We start from the raw sequence: 21,250 nt of genomic DNA on the forward strand, positions 1-21,250 counted from the left end.
CAGATGGCCTTATGGGCAAGAGTCATGAGAATAATTGCTTAGTGGCCATATATGGTATGGGAGAGACTATGCTGTTCTTTAAGATCTGCTTGAATTGTCTGCACCGTGCCAATTATATGCGGGGGCTTCCTTATAGTATATAAGATAATAATCATGTAAAAGAGTCCAAAAATCCCCCGTGGATTTCTAACTGGCCAAATATCTAACTGGAGTCAAATATCCGTAGGGAGTGGGAAAAAGCAATTTATTCATTGCATGTATTTCCTCTGAGCCAGCCAAAACAAATCTTCTAAAACTAACAGTGTTTAAACATGAGAAATATCTTGCAGATTATTAGATTTTTTTAGGATCCAAAAAACTATACTCGAGAGGCATCTCTCAACTGCTAAAGGATGAGGTATTTAGCTATGTAATCATTTCATATTTTTTTTACATCTGGGGGCCCATTTACTAAAGCTGGCTATAGACGCACAGATCCTATCGTACGAATCGAGGATTCGTACGATTTTCGGATCGTGTGTGGAGAGTGCCGACATCTTTCGTCCCGCCGGAGCCCATTGCACATCGTAATCGGATTGTTTGGCCATACGGCCGAACGTTCAGATTACCCCCGAAATAGCTATGCTCGCTCGAGCGGATCTTTGCGTCTATGGCCACCTTAAGGGTCGAATTAAAAAACCATCGAATAGGCCGAATTCGACTTCGACTCGCATTGAAAATACTTCACAAATTCAACCATTCGAAAATCTAAGTACTGTCTCTTTAAAAAACTTCGATTTTGACACTTCGGCACCTTAAACTTGCCAAATTGCTATGTTAGCCTATGGGGACCTCAAAGTACGATCGTACGATCTTAAAAATCCTTCGACTTCGAATGTCGGACTACCCTATTAGATGGTCGAATTACGAAGTTTTTTTCACTTCGAAATTCGACCCTTGATAAATCTGCCCCTTACTGTAGCAATGCCTTAGAATGCCTGTTAGCTGTAACCAATACAACAATATTGCAGCCTACATATAAGGAAATGATTATTAGTGTCAGGCCTAGTGATTAACCGCTTGCCTGCCGAAGTTGTTGATTTTGCTGCATCACACATCACACATCCCTACACAGATAATGGACAGCTTACTATACACACTAAATATTCTCTATCAGCATAACATTGGAGCATGACATACTATATTGCTTACTTCAGAAAATACACTTTCCACTGGCTCAATGCAACTGCACCCGAGTGGTCATAAATATACTGCACTGTTCTACTGGCGCCAATTAAAAAGCCTTACTTCTGCCACTGCAAGACAATTGGCACTAGTATATTCAATGAAAGTATAGCATATAAAACAAAGATGTACAAGTGTTGTAGCAGCTCTTTTCAATGGGGTAATTTTTAGTGCTTATTTCACTTTAAAACCCAGAATTACAGAACCCTGCAGAAAGACTTTCCCAGAGACAACAACAATCAACATTTTATAGCAGTATATAAGGTGTAAGGGACTTTACAAAGTGAGTCAGGTTACATGTTTGCAAAAGCAATGTTAATGTTCATTCCTGTTAGCAGAGGATAGATTTACACCTTTAACAAGAATTCTGTAGTCACGCCAGCCAAATCTCATTGAACACACCACCACTTCACTGGCAAAAGGCAATGAAAGGAGAAATAAAAATGATTGACCAATGATTTTGAAAATGGCCATTGCCCCTTCACAAAAAGACCAAGATTTGTTAAGAGAAAGAAAAAATGGTACAGTATAGAGTTCTGGATGTTATTTAACAATGCCTAGCAGAATAAATAGTTATTAACTGCATTTCTTTCTCTTAGGGGGTTATTTATTAAAGTCTTATGCTTACAACTCAAAAAATTCTCAGACCTGCCTAGGTTGTATATAAGTCAGTGGGAGACGTCCCTATCCAATTTGGTAGTCTCTGTGGTCTGTGCTGGAATTAGCCCAAAAATCCGACTATTTCAGGCTTTTTAGGCAAAAATCTGAAAATTTCATGTTTTTCAGGAAAAAGCCAGAAATAATTGTACGATTTGGGAAAATTCTCCAAAAAAAATTGTACAATTAAGGTTTTTGCTCGATTATATCAAGTTTTCCCCCAATATGATGAAATCATGCTTTTTTGTTAAATAAATAAGGTCAAATAGTGGATTCAGGTTTTGTCCGGTAGACTGTCCCTTTCAGTTTGAAAAGACATGATGCATAGATGTCAGCATTCCCTTATTAAATCCAAGTCCTTATCTACATATCCTTATCAACTCTGCTCTGACAATACAGGAACCCTGAAGCCCATTCTTAAAAAGAATTCCTGAAATATGGCACTGTTCTTTATTGTTTTACATGCCTGCCTCTCTTAATTTGATTATATGTTTTGCAGCAGCGCTCTCTTTAAAAGAAAACATCAAGCAAAGGAACACAGAGGGAATCCCATGTCATTTATTGGATATTTCTAATGCACAAGTGTAGGCCTAGTCACAGGATTTATTGCAGAATTGTACTTACTGGATGTTTGGGTTAGGGCTGTTTGTTGGTCCTATACAAACATAGAAAAAAAAACAGAGATTATATTACAGACATGTAATGTCTTTCTACATATGAATATGAGATGCTGTCTGGCAAAGGGTGAATAATGCAATTACAGTGTAAGTCCAAATATAAAGTATGAGGATCAAATGCTGAAGGCAGAATAACTGATAATCCGTGTTTATTATGCATCCACACTTGAAAAAGGGCCCTTGTCGTCCGAAACATTACTGACTAACTGACTTACATAAATAGACATGCATTACTAGTTGTAGGCTGTGTATGCCTTGTAACTGAAACTTTATAAAAAATAAAAAGCATTTTATTGGTGAGCTGTGAGTGGGTAAAAGGCCGGGGCACAGCAAAAACAAAATACTGCCGTACTTTCCAAAAAATGTATTTTTACAATTTACAATTTTGGGAATTAATCTAAGAAGACAGGGCAACAATAAAATACCAATGGTACCAGTTGCAGAAATAAAGATCATGTACGCCTTTGTAATTCCTTCTTACTGGGCTGGTGAAGGGGCCGACAAGGTCAGTTATTGCCTGTGCATTGTAAAGTATAGTAAAGCTTACCAAGCCTGACAAAGAGGACTCCAGTGGCAGTAATGGTCTTTATTCCATTTGTGGCGACGCACTGATAATAGCCAGTGTCTGTGGTGTCCAGATCTTGTATCCGTAACCGTGAGCCATAGTCTGTTTTCCTGATGGTAATTCTCTTGGGCTCCTGAACCACAGGTGCATCATTCTTCAACCACTTTACATTGGGGAGTGGATTCCCTGACACTTTACAGTGGAGTGTTGCTGCCTGACCTTGTACAATTGTCATATTGTTCACGGGTTCTAGAAACGTCAAGAAGTATCCTGGGGGAGAAAAAGTAATTCAAAAGGGGTCAGATCACAGTTGGATGAGACAGGCCCCAGGGTGCAATTATGTACAGTACATCACTTCTGTAAAATGCCTTTCCTTTCAAAGCACACTACTGTCACAGACTGCTACACTTGATTTAAATCAATTCCCCTTTTTTTTCTGGGAAAGGTAAAAAAAATTCTGCCTACTGTAAATGGAACGAAGAAGAATAAGGCTAGAATTTAGCACATGGCCTGTTTCTATACCAATGAGAACAAATGATGGTTGATGCTTGACCTTTGTTCATCCCTGCTGCTCATTACAACCTCCAGCCTGCAGAGTTAGCTAATCATTTCCAGGGATGAGCAAACCTTTTCAAATATTGGATTACAATAAATAAAAAAAGCAAAAACATCAAATTCTTCTTATAAATGTAACCTGTAGACTGCAATGATACTTCAGTTAGGTTTCTAATGGCAAGTTCTTGTAAACGGGCATCTCTGTGACCCTCTGCCTTTGCAGGTCATTGTTAGTAATATTGCTCATTAATACAGAATTCCAGAGTAACATCAGATGAGCACATTGTCCCTGCATTCATATTAATACCATGAAATGCTTTCAGTGGTGCAGACTTAATGGTGCTATAAATAGGGCATGCTGTGGACCACAAATGTGCATGCAGAAATGTAATATGAAAATCCTTTTTTGTCATTGGAAAGTTTTATTATTCCAAAGAACCTTAAACACCCGACTAAAGTCCTAAAAATCCATGGAAACTCTGACATAGACAAAGGGTGTAAAAAAAAAATAAAAACGTGAAAGTGTCCGTGCTCCTTACATTCCCAAATGAGAACTGTTTTTAACATAATTTCCCATTATATATCCTACCTTTCCAAAGTTTGGAAGTACAGGGGGAGTGTGTAGGTGAATAGTGTGTGTGTCTATGTGCAAGCATATGTCTAGCAAAGGCTTTTGCCAGCTGAGATAAGAGAGGTGCAAAAAAAAGGGGGGGAAAACAGCAGTTTATTTGATTATTACTGTTCCACCAGACTTCAAAGTCCTGGGTAAACTTCACTGATGGTTTTGCCACTTGCCTCTCCCTAAGCCTAAATGCCAAGCTGTACAAATAAGGCTGGGACCAGAATTGCTTATGTTACTGAGAATACGTGCCTTATTTGTAATGGCTCGCTTTTAAATGCTTCTCGTGTGCTAATACACCTACAGTAGCTCTAAATATTTGCCTTCAAAAAACACATTACATTCTCTTAATTGAGATGTATAACATACGGCAGTGATCCCCAACCAGTAGCTCGTGAGCAACATGTTGCTCTCCAACTTCTTGGATGTTGATCCCGTTGACCTCAAAAGAGGTGCTAGTTTTTGAATTTTTGGCTTGGAGACAAGTTTTGGCTGCATAAAAACCAGATGCACTGCCAAATATAGCCTACATGTAGGTTGACAATCCACATAGGGGCTACTAAATGGCTAATCGTAGCCCTTATTTGGCACCCCAGGAACATTTTTTATGCTAGTGTTGCTCCCCAACTCCTTTTACTTCTGAATGTTGCTCACGGGTTCAAAAGGTTGGGGATCCCTGACATACGGTAACCTAAACAAATATATGCGCTGTTTTACATGACCATTGGTTGGAATTTGGTAATGGAATATAATGATTTTTTGTTGTTGCTTTTTTCCCCATCCCCAGACAGCATGCACACATTCCAAGACTTGACATTATATCAAAGCATTCCACTATATGCTGGTATATGCTCCTTTAATTGTAAAGAAACCAAACAATCTGTTTTATGCAAAGGGAGATCACATAATTATAACGTGCTGACAGGGGCAATGCAAAGAGTATGGTATATGTTTCCATTATTTTCCTGTAAATGCTCAGTTAAATATTTGTTTAGGCTTACTCTGCCTGGGAAACCTTCACATGATTAGGAGCAGGGGCGTAACTATAGAGGAAGCAGACCCTGCGGTTGCAGGGGGGCCCAGGAGTGTAGGGGGCCCAGTGAGACCCTAATTAATTAGCAATTTTAATATATCTTGGTAAAATAGGCCAACTTATAAATATTTTGGGGCCCTAAATTGAATTTGCTATGGGGCCCAGTAACAACTAGTTACGCCACTGATAAGGAGCTGCCATACTGTTGTCAGGTAACTGTAGACCTGATAACCAGATTATTATGACACCTGGATTAAATAAAATGTATTATATGATCACTTTTGAACACAATACTTTTCAGCATGGAAAAACTTAGGTTTGCTTAGCAAAGACATCTATGTCTTTTTTTATTTCAGAAGTGATTTAATTATTATAAAGTCTTTTTAATTCCCATGGAGTGTCAATCATTAGTGTTGCACCAGACTGTGACAAATTGTCTCCTATTTAAAAAGCTCCACTAGCAAGTGTTATTGGTTATACTAATGTGTGATCTGGATCCTTTCTGCAACACTTGCGTGTCACTTTAAAGTCCAGCCGGTATTCTATACATTGCAAGCCTAACTGTCAGATGAAGTGATTAGCTGCATGAGTATGCTTGCAATCAGCCACAATAGGCCTGCTGAGTCCCTAGTGCATGCTCACTCACTCACCCCTGCCTGCTTCAAGCTGGGCCTCTGTTCCTTTAAACCAACTGGAATGCAGCAAGCACTTTGTACTCTAGGAAGGGGGTTGCCACCCCTGAAATGTTATACAGAAGTCTGCAAATAAATGTTCTTGTCCTGATAATTTTCATATCAATGAAAGTGCTCCCTAATAAATGAAACATATATGAATGTATATCACCACTGAACTGGGGGTTATCTACTAAAACCCAACTTTTTTTCACTTTTTCATTAAAACAAGCTTGACCTAACTCCTACCCACGACTAATTTGCTAATAATTTTTCTCAATAAAATTGGTTTGAGAATTTTTTTTGTCCAGATTTTCGAACGAGAGCCACGAAGGCAAACATGTTCCTAAGGTAAAAGGGACCATTTGCCATTGACTTTTAAATGATTTTGACAGGTTTTAGCTGGAGTATTTTCAGAATCAAATTGTTAGCAGCTTCGGGGCATAATAAATCCCGAAAAAAAATCAAGGTTATTTCCCCCTTTAAAACTCGAATAGAAAAAGTTTTAGTAAATAACCCCCTATATTTTGTTCTTTAGGTACTGATATTCAGCATCTGTATATACAGGTAAAGATCGATTATCCGGAAACCCACTGAGAAGTTCTGAAAAACAGCACTACAATTCTGCATCATGTTCCTAACAAATAATTACAATTTCTGACAGATTTGCTTTTTCTATGTATTAATAAGGCAGTACCTTCCCGATTAATGGGAAATAACTCTGCATAAATTCATGTTGGTTGCAAAACACACCGATTGGAGTCAGGGTCGGACTGGGGCTACTTTCTCAGGGCCCCCTCTGGCCCCCACCCCTGCCTCAACCCACCATCCACCGCCCCGAACATGCACACGCACCTGAGAGGGAGGAACAGTGGACTTGGACAGGGAGTGGGTTTGGGCCAGCAAGGTCCCATGAGAGCCAGTGTTTTTTCCCAGTGTCCCGCCCAGTCCAAGTCCGACCCTGATTGGGGTGATTTAATTTTTATATGTTTCTTGCTAGACTTCCAAATTACAGAAGCACACTTAAAACAACATCCAGATATCAGATCCTGCACATTTAATACAGAGGGGAGAGGCTGGCACTGTAGGAATGAAGCAAAGCAAATGCTTTTGGAAAGCTTTAATTGCTCCTGTAAATCTGATTCCAATGCAAGAAGATTTAAAGCCTTCTACTTTTACTTGAAGAGGAAAAAAAACACGTAATAGATGCAATAAATAATAATCAAAGAAAATATGTCATACACACTCCGATCCTCTGAGTGCCATTATACTTTGACCCACAGTCACAAAAAACTGTTGTAATTCCCTTTAAAGAATATCTTAGAAACTGAGGTAATAAAACAGCAGTTCAGACAAGTAACAAAACCTGTATTATTCTGGCTTCAAACTGTGCCATTTGTATGTCTGTCCAACAGGCAGCCTGCACCAACCACAGTGCTCTGCGTTTTTTGCTTTCAGCCAGGACAGATTTATATGCCTGAAACTGTAAGAATAATTAAATCACACAGGACATATTTTTTTAAAAAAAAATCAAGTTGAAGTATTAGTGTAAACCTGCCAGGACTATATCTCAATAAAATGCCTATCATAATAATCTGGCTTGTATGAAAATCTGCTTTATGGGAGTGGATAAAATACATGTACAGATGTGATGGCTGCCTACATGCCTTCATAGGAATAACCTCCTGAAATGACCCGATTAGCTAACAACTGAGGAGTAAGCAATACTTTTTATATTGACTTTTACAGCTGGTCAAACATGGACAGGTTTGGGCGGTTTTGTCAAACAAGCAGATATGTGGCCACAAATAAGAAGAGCCAAACTAGCGCTTTTCTGGCAAGTGACCACATGCTCAGGAGGTCCCTGGCAGACAGTACAGCCAATGTTCTCATTCACTGATCTGATTGCTGATCTGATTACTTCATCACATAGATTATTTTATGTGTCTGGTTTAAACCTCTTTAGTTTCAAAATGATTTCTACTGAAAACCTTGTACTTATCATATCATCACTGTGTGTGTATGTGTAGCCATAAAACCCTACAGAGACCACATTACCAAATACAACTCCCTAAGTTTGTATATAGTATTTATAGTGAGCTATGCCAGTATAGGTATTGTAAAGGGTTCAGTTGCAGCTACACCGGAGTCCTACTACAAATAGAGCCTTATGCGCACAAGAATTAGCTCTTCCACTTATCCTATGGGATCTATTATTCAGAATCCTAGGGACCAGGGATTTTCTGGATTAAAAGTCTTTCCTTATTTTGGATCTCCATACTTTAAGTCTACTTAAAAATTACTGAAACATAAATAAAAGTAATATGATTGTATAGCCATATCGTTCATTATATCTTAGTTGGGATCAAGTACAAGGTACTGTTTTATTAATAAAGAGAAATTGCATATCTCCAACCTGTGTTTTTTTTCAGTTAATACAGTTTTGCTAATGAAGGTGAATTGCCTTTAAGCTATGAATCTAACATCTCCCAAGGGACCTGTTATCTTATATTGTTACAATTACTTATTTGCTTATCTCAAAATTGTTACAACAGTATCTAATCTGTAGTTGTGGCTGTTCTGGGCTCTCTGCCAAAAGCCAATTAAGTTATAAACATAGTTTCTTTTTCTGGCAGTTCAGTGCAGAGACAATCAGGACTTTCCAGTACAAATGAGGGACTGCGGGTTGCGCTGTCCCTCTGAAAACAGGACAGTTGGGAGGTATGAAATTGTTTTTTGAAATTTTAATTATTTGATTAAAATGAAGTCTATGGGGAAATTATTTTCCCATAATTTGGAACTTTCTGCATAAAGGGTTTCTGGATAACAGATCCCATACCTATATTGGGTATTGTACTGCTATGTAAAACTAAACTAAATGTATAGCCATTGTTACTTAAAGGGCACCTGTAGGCTAAATATATTATCCCAACCAAGTGCAGGCTAATAGAGCACACACTCTATTTGGAGGTAACAGTAATTTTTTTTTAATTGCCCCTATCCAGAATTAGGACACTCGCACCAGGCGGGAACTCCCGGTGCATGCAGCCATGTCAGTCAGAGCACATGCGCATAACGTGCTATACATATGTATGTGCAGCTTATATGATTCTTTATTGCAAAAAATCTTCTTCTGCCATTGCAAGAAGAACATTCGGGAAAACATTACTTAAAATCAGGGAAATGCACCCATTGAAATGCACTATAAATTGGTAGGACCACAAATAATAAATGTAAAATGTGGCGAAACTTAAAATCAGGGTATTGAAAATTGAGGTTTCACTGTTGCAAATTGTCCCTTATTTGTAGGAATAGCTTTAAAATATTTCTTTTTTGGAATACGTTATTTGGTAATGTTTCAGTTTTGTAATGCTGGCCAAGTATACAGAGGTATTTTGATATTATATAATTCCAGTGTAACCGGGCTTCAGTTACTACTGCCCTGGATGCAATTGCTACAGCACTAAAGGGTGCAAAGAAAGCACTTGTGTAACATGAGTCCGACAGGGTCTACTTTAAAAGTAAAAGCTCTTGTTACTGAAAGTGTATGGCAACAGTAGAGAACATAACTCTTTGAATCAATTATGTGGGTTATTTGTAAATAGACATGACTGAGTCGGTTTGTGGTATAACAAGAGCAGACTCATTAATAATACAACAGTATGCGGCATAAAAAATCCATTTTGAAATGTCACATTTGAAGCATTTTTCGCAATTACCAAATATAACTCAACGGTCCAATCTGTTTGACAGGAATTGTAAATACCAGGAACATAAAGCACATTTTAGAAAGGGGGGTGACTTTATTGACCTCCTTCCACTCTGTGGGGGCCCTGGCCATTAAATACAATTGTACATGACAGTATTCTTCCAGCATAATAATAACGTGTGCCTGAGAGATTCCATATTTCACTTTAGTTATCAAAGCACTAGAGGCTTAGACTAGTAACAACACACTGGCCTCTTTAGGGAAGGGTCACAGTAAAATGTCAGCCGAGCAGCAGAGAAAAAAAGCTGGCGTTTTGTGTAAATAATGGTTTGAATAAAACCTTCAGAGAGTTTTTTCCAGTAATGAAAACCATCAGTTAAAACAATACTACATACAAAAGGCAATTTGAAAAAAAAGTTTTCACAAAAAGATAAAATACTTAATCACATTCTCATTACGTTTGTCCTTTGAGTAGAGGTTATTCTGTAGAGAAAATCTTACTCAAAAGTTTATTTTTTAATAAATTCTTATCATCCATAGACTACACTGGGTCCAGAGGTCATCCTTTCTTGGTACCCTTGTCTTCCTTTGCAACAACAACATGTACCTAATTCTTGAGCTCCCCTATGTCATATCAGGGTTTAAGTAGTGACATGGGGCCTACTTAAGGTTCTTATTTCTTGGTAGCCATCTTGTTATCTCTTGCATAACAATAAAAAGCCCTAAATGTATAAAATTGTAACATATGCAGGACTCATAAAGCACTTGAACATTCAGTAAATAGTCCCCTTACCCCCTCCCCAATCTAATACTGCATTTCTGTCTTCTACACTATGAAGTTCAGTCAAAGAAAGGCACCCATCCAATACAAATAAAAAAAGATGTGCTTCTATTTATTCAACCAGGAGACTAAAAGCTTTTAGGCCAGTCATAAAACCAACTAACCATATCCACTAAATGAAAGTATTTTCCTTACAAGGTCATGGGTAGCAGAGAATGTCCAAACACTGGTAAATGTCTGGTACTATACTCATCTGCCATTATTCACAGCAGAAGAATGATACCTTTCTAGTGAACCCGGGAGGCTGCGTGGGTAATTAAGTTGCATAAAGTAAATGGGCAGACATTTAATGCACCATCTGTTTGTGAAGTGTACTTAAAATGCTTTGCCACTGGGCCAAAAATGGTATGAATTAAATTAGGCGGAAAAATTAGGGTATAATTTTAAACAGTTGCCACTTTCATTATGGTTATAGAAATGGTGGATAAAATGTTATGCAAATGAAAACAAATATTGCTTTCTACTCCAACATGCATCTACAATTACATACAATTAGGATTTTTATGTCTTCTTATGAATTCATTTCCTCTGTTGTAAGGACTAAGGGCTATGGTACCCAGGGCATATTCAGTGGTTTTCAGTCAGTGGATAAAGGCACAAATGCTCCAGTTGCAGCCTGTCATTTAGTTAAAGGGATCCTGTCATCGGAAAACATGTTTTTTTCAAAATGCATCAGTTAATAGTGCTACTCCAGCAGAATTCTGCACTGAAATCCATTTCTCAAAAGAGCTAACAGATTTTTTATATTCAATTTTGAAATCTGAAATGGGGCTAGACATTTTGTCAATTTCCCAGCTGCCCCCAGTCATGTGACTTGTGCCTGCACTTTAGGAGAGAAATGCTTTCTGGCAGGCTGCTGTTCTTCCTTCTCAATGTAACTGAAGGTGTCTCAGTGGGACATGGGTTTTTACTATTGAGTGTTGTTCTTAAATCTACCAGGCAGCTGTTATATTGTGTTAGGGAGCTGTTATCTGGTTACCTTCCATTGTTCTTTTGTTTGGCTGCTGGGGGGGAAAAAGGGAGGGGGTGATATCACTCCAACTTGCAGTACAGCAGTAAAGAGTGATTGAAGTTTATCAGAGCACAAGTCACATGACTTGGGGCAGCTGGGAAATTGACAATATGTCTAGCCCCATGTCAGATTTCAAACTTGAATATAAAAAAAATCTGTTTGCTCTTTTGAGAAATGGATTTCATTGCAGAATTCTGCTGGAGAATAGGGATGTAGCGAACGTCGGAAAAAAAGTTCGCGAACATATTCGCGAACTTGCGCAAAAATGCGAGCGGTTCGCGAACGGTTCGCGAACCCCATAGACTTCAATGGGAAGGCGAACTTTAACATCTAGAAAAGACATTTCTGGCCAGAAAAATGATTTTAAAGTTGTTTAAAGGGTGCAACGACCTGGACAGTGGCATGCCAGAGGGGGATCAAGGGCAAAAATGTATCTGAAAAATCTGCCTGTGTGTGCTTGGAAGAGATAGTGTAGGGGGAGAGCTGTTAGTGATTTCAGGGACAGATGATAGTAAGCTTGCTGGCTAGTAATCTGCTTGATACTGCTCTGTATTGGAGGGACAGAAGTCTGCAGGGATTTGAGGGACATTTTAGCTTAGGTAGCTTTGCTGGCTAGTAATCTACTGTTCTCTTTAAACAACTGCCATACGTTGACCTTGTAGGCATTGTTTGCCCAGTTTTTTTGGACGCAGCCACTGAAGCACAGTTGCCAGAAAAAATATGCCATATAAATGCTGAAAATAGTAATTTTTCGCCATACGTTGACCTTGTAGACATTGTTTGCCCAGTTTTTTTGGACGCAGCCACTGAAGCACAGTTGCCAGAAAAATTATGCCATATAAATGCTGAAAATATAAATTTTTTTGGTTGCAGCCACTGAAGCACAGAGGCCAGAAAAATTATGCCATATAAATGCAGAAAATATGCATTTTTTTGGTCGCAGCCACTGAAGCACAGTTGCCAGAAAAATTATGCCATATAAATGCTGAAAATATAAATTTTTTTGGTTGCAGCCACTGAAGCACAGAGGCCAGAAAAATTATGCCATATAAATGCAGAAAATATGCATTTTTTTGGTCGCAGCCACTGAAGCACAGTTGCCAGAAAAAATATGCCATATAAATGCTGAAAATAGTCATTTTTTGCCATATACGTTGAGTCAACGTATGGCAAAAAATTACTATTTTCAGCATTTATATGGCATATTTTTTCTGGCCTCTGTGCTTCAGTGGCTGCGGCCAAAAAAACTGGGCAAACAATGCCTACAAGGTCAACGTATACACTACTACAGCGGTGGATACGGATTACGTAAAATATATGAATGCTGCTTGAAAAAAGTGACTCCGGTGTTTTTTCTGGAGACGGTAATATTATGGATATTTAGACAGAATGGGAACAAGGTCACACAGCTCGATGGCGGGTTGAAGAAAACAGTGTGCAAATAATGCCTACAAGGCCAACGTATACACTACTACAGCGGTGGATACGGATTACGTAAAATATATTATGGCTGCTTGAAAAAAGTGACTCCGGTGTTTTTTCTGGAGACGGTAATATTATGGATATTTAGACAGAATGTGAACAAGGTCACACAGCTCGATGGCGGGTTGAAGAAAACAGTGTGCAAATAATGCCTACAGGGCAAATAATGCCTAAAAGGTCAACTTATACACTACTACAGCGGTAGTAAAATAAAAAAAAGTAAAATAAAAAAAAAATGAATATTAAAAAAAAAAAATTAAAGTTGGTGCTGCTGAACTACTAGGAGCAGCAGATTAGCACACCAGTCCCACTCCCCAACACTGCTAGACTAATAGCACTGGGCTCTTATAGTAGTAGTAGTAGTAGTAGTAGTAAAACAACAAAAAAATAAATAAAAGCAGTCCTTACAAGGACTACTGTTATTGCAGCAGTCAGCAGATGAGATCAGAAGCAGGACAGCTGCCCACTGCAGCTACATACAGAGCACTGCAGTAGAAGGTAGATTACTAGCCAGCAAAGCTACCTAAGCTTAAATGTCCCTCAAACCCCTGCAGACTTCTGTCCCTCCAATAACAGAGCAGTATCAAAACGATTACTAGCCAGCAAACTTTCAACTGTCCCTGAAATCACTAACAGGCAGCAGCTCTCTCCCTACACTATCTCTTCAGCACACACAGGCAGAGTGAAAAAACGCTGCAGGGCTTCGGTTTTTATAGGGAAGGGGAGTGGTCCAGGGGAGAGCTTCCTGATTGGCTGCCATGTACCTGCTGGTCTGGGGTGAGAGGGCAAAAAAAAGCGCCAACAATGGCGAACCCAAAATGGCGAACGTCGCGCGACGTTCGCGAACTTCCGGCGAGCGCGAACACCCGATGTTCGCGCGAACAAGTTCGCCGGCGAACAGTTCGCGACATCTCTACTGGAGAAGCACTATTAACTGATTCATTTTTAACTGAAATTTTTTTTCCCATGACAGTATCCCTTTAAAGGGGTTATTCACCTTTGCGTTAACTTCAGTTCAGCATTCCAATTAGCAAATATCAGCAATCTGGTTGCTAGTGCCAAATTACCCTAGCAACCATGCATAGATTTGAATGAGAATATGGAGTATTAATAGAGGAGGGTCGGAAAAAGAGGAGTTATAAAAAGTAGCAATAACAATAAATGTGTAGCTTTACAGAACATTTGTTTTTATACGGGGTCATTGCCCCTTTTGAAAACTAGAAAGAGTCAGGAGAAGAAGGCAAATAATTCATAAACTATAAAAAATAACTAAGACCAATTGAAAAGATGCTTAGAATTTGCCATTCTATAACATACTAAAAGTTAATCTTTAGGTGAACCACTCCTTTAAAGTGGTGGTTCACCTTTCAAACACTTTTTTCAGTTCAGTTGTTTTTTAGATTATTCCCCAGAAATAAAAACTTTACCATTATTTATTTTTTACTGTTTTTCCAAAATCTAAGTTTAAAGTTGAACTTTCGTGTCTCTGGTGTTTGAGTCTGGCAGCTCAGTAATTCAGGTGCAGACTCTCAACTGTTACAGTTTGCATTTAGTTGATACATTTCTCAGCAGCATGTCTGGAGTATTAGCAATTATTGTAACAATTATAACAGCTGACTGTAATGAAACCCAGAGATTCTGATCAGCAGGGACAAAGATAAGAAATGTATCAAGTAAATGTATCAATTTAGAACAGTTTACAGGGTCGGCGACCCCCCCTAGAGCTACTTTAGAAGGTGAAAAATGACACTTTACACTTCAATATTAGAAAAATGGTGACACATAGAAAATAGAAAGTTATTGGGAAAAGTTGTTATTTCTGGTGATCTATCTAAAAACAACATTTAACCCCTTTAAATGGAATCTTCCTGTCACGGTACCAGTTATTGGGGGTTTAGTCACAAAGCGCACATCTGAGTGTTTTCTGCCTATCGACTCTAGCGGCAGCATGGAGTATAATTTAACTTAAAGGAAAACTATACCCCCCCCCAAACAATGTAGGTCTCTATAAAAAGATATTGCATGAAACAGCTCATATGTAAAACCCTGCTTCATGTAAATAAACCATTTTCATAATAATATACTTTTCTAGTAGTATGTGCCATTGGGTAATCATAAATAGAAAATTGGCATTTTAAAAAATAACGGCCGCCCCCTGGGATCGTACAATTCACTGTGAACACAAGCATACCAACAACTCATACTTATTAGGTCACATGAGCCAATTTCTTTATCATTTCATATTATACTTTTAAAAAAAAAAAAAAATGGGCTGCAAGTTAGCAGCGGGGGAGGATCTAGCCCTCAGACAGAAACAGAGACTTCTACTTCAATTAATGCTATTATGCAGAGAGGCACAGAATCCCCTATACTATGACTGGAGGTAAACAAGTTAGGGACCGCCATATGGGGCTTACTTTGACGTGGTATGGTGGCTTTTCAACTTGATCATAACTTTGTAACTAAAAACCCCTTTCTTTGTGAACACATGCATTTGCATATATACTAAATTACTTAGACAGGGGCCCATGGAATGTGCACTGACCCATTTGGTTATGTCAGTAGCACTTTCCTTATACTTCTATACATTTCTACTTAGCAATGTGAGTGCTCCCACAACCCCCGTTTGTATTTGCACATAAGCCAATTAACAGACAGAGTTCTGTCTTTTGCTTCAACACTTCTTCCCATACACAGACCTATAAAAGCTGCTGACAGATCGAGTCGGCTGCTTATAAGCCTGTGTGTTAGGCTATCCGACGGGCTTCCCCGATCGATATCTGGCTGAAAGTTGATCTCGATCGGGCAGGGTAAAAAATCCCTTCGGATCTCGGCCACGTCTGTGCGTGTCCCGCGATCCGACCGCCCGTTTCGAATGCATTCTCATCCGATCATTGGGCCCTAGGGCCCACTATCGAATCAGCCCGATATCACCCACTTCAATGTGGGCATATTGGGGAGAGATCCGCTCGTTTGGCGATGTTGCGTCTATGGCCACCTTTAGAGTTGAAGTATTTCTGGTCAGGTGATCTCTGAGGCAGCACAGAGACAATCACGAAATGGTGATTCAAGGCAAGAGATGTAAAAGGGCAAGATTTACTTAAATATATATTCCAGTTTGATAAGATTCTTTAATATGCCACTTAATATGATGTAAACTATCTGTTGCTTAAGTGTTCATTTTGGAGGTATAGTTTTCCCTTAATGACAAGCATGGGTGCTTCTCTGCCAGCTGAGGAACTCCCAGTGAGCCACAGGCCTTAACTCTGAGTCTTAGAACCATCTTCCATTCCCATTTTCTGCATGTTTATTTATACTTCTCTAGGGCTTTCCTGTGTAGAGCAGAGGGGATTAGATATAGATTATGAAATAACAGAGGGTTTCCTTCTGGTCTAGTAACATAACCATCTGGATGTTTGCTTTTAATATTCTAACAACAGTAGGAGAGTAAAAGCTAAAATCCGATTGGTTGCTAAGGATTATTAGACTAGAGCAAGCTTTGACTCCTTGTCTTCAGGTATATAATATATCATTTCAGGTTGAGCAGTACATCAGCATGCACCATATTAGTCAATTTAAACAAAGAAGTCTTCATATTTGACTTGGTTTTTTAATGTTTCGTTTAATGTTTAAGTCATGTTGCTCCAAATAATAGACCACTTTTATGGAGAACCCAACATAACCAAGTTTTATTGAGTGTTATTCAGGAGTGATAATATCCTAGGGTAGGTGTGCAATCAAGACGCAAACCATTGTGCCAGCCACTAGGTGGCATTAAGCCATAACACAGATTCATTAACTATGCCCTGGAGTAAAAATCAGCTTTTCAAATATGGTCCTTTATCTTTTCACATTACCCTTCCTTATGTGATACATATACTGTACAGTGTGTAATACAGAAACCCCAAAACATGTGCAACAAACTTAAAGGGATACTGTCATGGGAAAAAAAAAAATCAAAATGAATCAGTTAATAGTGCTGCTCCAGCAGAATTCTGCCCTGAAATCCATTTCTCAAAAGAGCAAACAGATTTTTTCATACTCAATTTTGAAATCTAACATGGGGCTAGACATATTGTCAATTTCCCCGCTGCCCCAAGTCATGTGACTTGTGCTCTGATAAACTTCAATCACTCTTTACTGCTGTTCTGCAAGTTGGAGTGATATCACCCCCTCCCCCCCCCAGCAGCCAAACAAAAGAATAATGGGAAGGTAACCAGATAGCAGCTCCCTAACACAAGATAACAGCTGCCAGGTAGATCTAAGAACAGCATTCAATAGTAAAAACCCATGTCCCACTGAGACACATTCAGTTACATTGAGAAGTAAAAACAGCAGCCTGCCAGAAAGCATTTCTCTCCTAAAGTGCAGGCACAAGTCACATGACCAGGGGCAGCTGGGAAATTGACAAAATGTCTAGCCCCATGTCAGATTTAAAAATTGAATATAAAAAAATTTGTTTGCTCTTTTGAGAAATGGATTTCAGTGCAGAAGTCTGCTGGAGTAGCACTATTAACTGATGCGTTTTGAAAAAAAACATGTTTTCTGATGACAGGATCCCTTTAATGTGACACATGTTTAGTTTAACTTTGTTAGAATGGCAGTCAACCAACTTACCTGATGTGATAAGAGGAACATAGTGCTGACACCAAACTGGATTTCACAGAAAATCAGTAGTATAAATATATAAATCTGTTTTAATCCCTTCTAGTGTTGACAGAAATTAGTTTGCAATAGCAGTACTAAGACTTGGAGGTTCATTTTCAGTATCTTCTATGTGATACACCCTTCTACACACCTAGAGGCACATTTATCAAAGGTCAAATTTCGAATGTATGTGAGTTTTTCTAATAAATTCGAATATACTCGAAATTCGATTGGGAGGATATTTAAGAAAAAATCGAATGTTTAAAACTCGAACGAATATTACTGACCCGAAAACTCGAATCGAATTCGACTTTTTTCTCTGAAATAAAAAACTTGAATGTCAGGAAGGCTAATAAGATTTTCAAATTGGTCACTGGACCTGTCTCTTTGACTTATACATAAACTCAGCAGGTTTAAAGTGGCAAATAGTCAAATTATTCTCAGGGTTTAGGTTTGGATAATTCCCAATTCATATTTGAGAGTTTTGACTCAAAATTTTTTTTTTTTTAAAGGTCGAATTTCCATTTCGACCCTTAAAAAATCTGCCCCCTTATGTGAGCAGCAGTAAACAGATAAATGTTAGTTTTGTAGGGAATCATATGTGCTAATTCCTAAGGAATGGGATGTACCCCTTTCCCTTCAACCATTGTGACAATTGTATTTGCATTTTAGTATTTTCCCTGTGGTTAAGTCTGGCATAAGAAAACCATGTTTGCACCCTTGTTATACACATATATAAGCAGATATTGAGCAGTCAGTAAGCTGTATATGTAGCAGAAAACAATTGCATCCATGAGATACAAATTGTTGGTAATTGTTGAACTGCTGCTTCTGGTAATAAACCGTGACCCCCAGTGTATGTCACACCATTACTGCAGATAAATTGCCAACCCAAAGAAAACGTCCCCAAATACCACAGCATTTAGTGTTTTTAGAAATGCAGATGTGCAGATGTCACTCCTGTGAACAGTTGTGTCTCTGTTCTGTTTGTGTGCCTGGGGCCAGAAAGCTGAAGCAGCTGGAGCAGACATATGTTAATCTAACAAGTAAGGTTCCCTCCACAGCTGGAGACTTAAGTGCAAACTAGATGCTTGGAAGCTTGACTCTGACAGTGCCTTTGATGGAATCCCTCTGTGACTTTGATGGCACTTTCCCCACCAAAGGATGATAATCACAACAACAGAAGGTATCTGGCATTAGAGATGGAAATCCACTTAGGACATCACATTTTTTAAGTGATTGATGCTTCAGTTTCGCAGACTGCTGAATAAAAGCTCATCCTCAACTGTTGCCCTTTGGGTGCCCTGCTTGCACCCTCTCCAACTCCAAATAGCTACAGTAATTTATCAAGCTACTATTGAAACAATTACAAGAATACAATACATGCAATGGATAATGGATATCGTTCTTATGAGTGATGCGCATTTACTAAATGGTTGAAGTCAAAACAGCAAGCAATAGTGCTGCAGGCTTGGATTTGTTCATCATTGTATATCTGCCCTAATAACATCCACATACTGTATTAAGTGGTTTGACTGTCCTGTAATGCATTGCCAGAAAGGTAATTTACCTACGTTTGTGGTATCAGGATGACTATGGTAAATGGAGCAAATTAATTCATAGAAGATAGATACAATCACTGAAGGCAAGACTCCAGTTAATGACCTACCCAAGAAATATTTAACTGGATAATCAATTCAACCAACCAACCAGATAAAAATACATCCATCCACTTGTAAAAGTGCATTAGGGCTCTTACTCACTGGCGTTCTGACCTGAGCTCCCCTGCGTTCCGTCTTTTAGCGTTCAGCCGCAGGGGAGCGCAGGAATAGACGCATGTCATTATTTCAAATGGGGCTGTACTCACTCAGACGCGTGTAGGCGCCGAACGCAGGTTGAGACGCAACATGCTGCATTTTTCCTGCGTTCGGCGCCTACACGCGCCTGAGTGAGTACAGCCCCATTTGAAATAATGACATGCGTCTATTCCTGCGCTCCCCTGCGGCTGAACGCCAAAAAACGTAACGCAGGGAAGCGCAGGTCAGAACGCCAGTGAGTAAGAGCCATTAAACAGTACCAAGTTACTGCCACCTGGTAAATGATAACCCTCCCAATAATGAATTAAATTACCTCTAGGAGTTGCTCCAAGCCTGTCGTGGTTATCCATTTGTCCTAGTGGGTCATTCAAGTCTGCTAATTCCATTTCACCTTAAAAGAAAAACAGGTAAATTAAGTCTCATCATCTGTTAATTAGTGCATACCATTTAATGATATAGCAGTTTCTGCTCTCAATCATGATGCTATTTTGAGCTAAAACCTTGTAAACGCCTACTGAGAAATTTGCCAGGTTCAGAGGTTCTAGGATTCAGCTCACTGTTTGTTTTTTAAATAATCAGAAAACAAGAAATTTACTTTAGTGCCTGCAGTCTCTTATTTCCTAGTTGATGTCCCAACTGATCATGTGCATGGAAAGACCATTATGAATACTAAGCAATAAACAAATCATTCAGGGCTTGTAATGCTGCCTGAAGGCAAAAAACAAGAGCCCTTACTGATTTTTATGACCATTTGGCATGTACATTAACATATGCAAGAGAGGATGGCTCAGAGGCACTGTGAGAGGCCAAGGTTCAGTTCCTGGGTCAGATTCTAAAGGCCAAATTATTGTTAAAAAAAATGCTCACTGCCACATTTCTGAGCAATTATCACCTGACCCATGATTGCACCAGCAGGGTCAGTATTATAATCATTGTTAATGGATGCATATTTTCCTAAGAAATTGCATCAGCAGAAGCCAACTCGCAGCCAATTCATTTTTGACCATCACAAACTTCCAAGTCAGGCTGCCTCCCTCCCTCCTGAGAGATGTGAATGCAGCTTGCTCCTCATGGATTCATGCTGCACCAGACAGGGTCACACTATAACAATATTACTCAGAGACTGCCTCCATTTATGGTCATCTTGCTGATATACAGACATGTGAGCTAAACAGTCCTTATTGCACTTAAATAGATCCTGATCTATTGAAATAGATCTTAGTCTGGAGTTCCTGCTCAATAATACTGTATACAAGGGTCGTTTGTGCCAAAATGGTAAAGCATTTATGATGGCAGATTCATGATAACAACAACCCAGCATCAATTTATCTTCTAAAGGTTCTAAAGTGATTGCAAGAAATGTCTTTGATCATAATGTAACCAATGAATAACAATAGCCCATGTTAATTTACTGACAATATAAATGAATTAGAGGTTAGTAAATAAATGCAGATTTCATGCTAGGGAGTTCAGGCCATTGTTCTGCAGATGCACACTATCTTGCTTGGAATTCCTTGCACAACCTCATTAAAACACAGCCAGCCTGGTGTTGTTTCTTCTATTCAAATTCTAATATCTTTCTGTGTATCCATTTATTTCCTAATTGCAACCGAGCAAATGGTCTAAGGCTTTGCTTTTGGCCCGGCAAAGGGTTCTACTGTTACATAAGAACATTTGTAATCAATTTTATGATTGCTTTTTTTGGCAGGCTGCAAAATGTTTATTTTCACAATGTAATGGC

General features: G+C 38.9%; 1 protein-coding gene across 2 annotated transcripts in view; it reads right to left on the reverse strand.

Moving 5' to 3' along the window:
- Positions 1 to 21,250, reverse strand: part of ror2.S (receptor tyrosine kinase like orphan receptor 2 S homeolog) — a 102,418-nt gene that overhangs the window by 15,762 nt on the left and 65,406 nt on the right. Inside the window, exons 1-4 of one of the 2 annotated variants that reach the window (XM_041580170.1) lie at positions 20,524 to 20,644; positions 19,823 to 19,900; positions 3,106 to 3,393; positions 2,506 to 2,536 (exon numbers count right to left, since the gene is read on the reverse strand). In XM_041580170.1, coding sequence (XP_041436104.1) covers positions 2,506 to 2,536; positions 3,106 to 3,393; positions 19,823 to 19,895 — 392 coding nt within the window. In that variant the 5' untranslated portion in view covers positions 19,896 to 19,900; positions 20,524 to 20,644. Of the gene's footprint in view, positions 1 to 2,505; positions 2,537 to 3,105; positions 3,394 to 19,822; positions 19,901 to 20,523; positions 20,645 to 21,250 lie in introns of those variants that run through there. The other variant, XM_018243888.2, reaches the window with a different exon arrangement.

This window comes from Xenopus laevis, chromosome 1S, assembly GCF_017654675.1.
Source record: "Xenopus laevis strain J_2021 chromosome 1S, Xenopus_laevis_v10.1, whole genome shotgun sequence".
Classification (NCBI taxonomy): Eukaryota; Metazoa; Chordata; class Amphibia; order Anura; family Pipidae; genus Xenopus; species Xenopus laevis.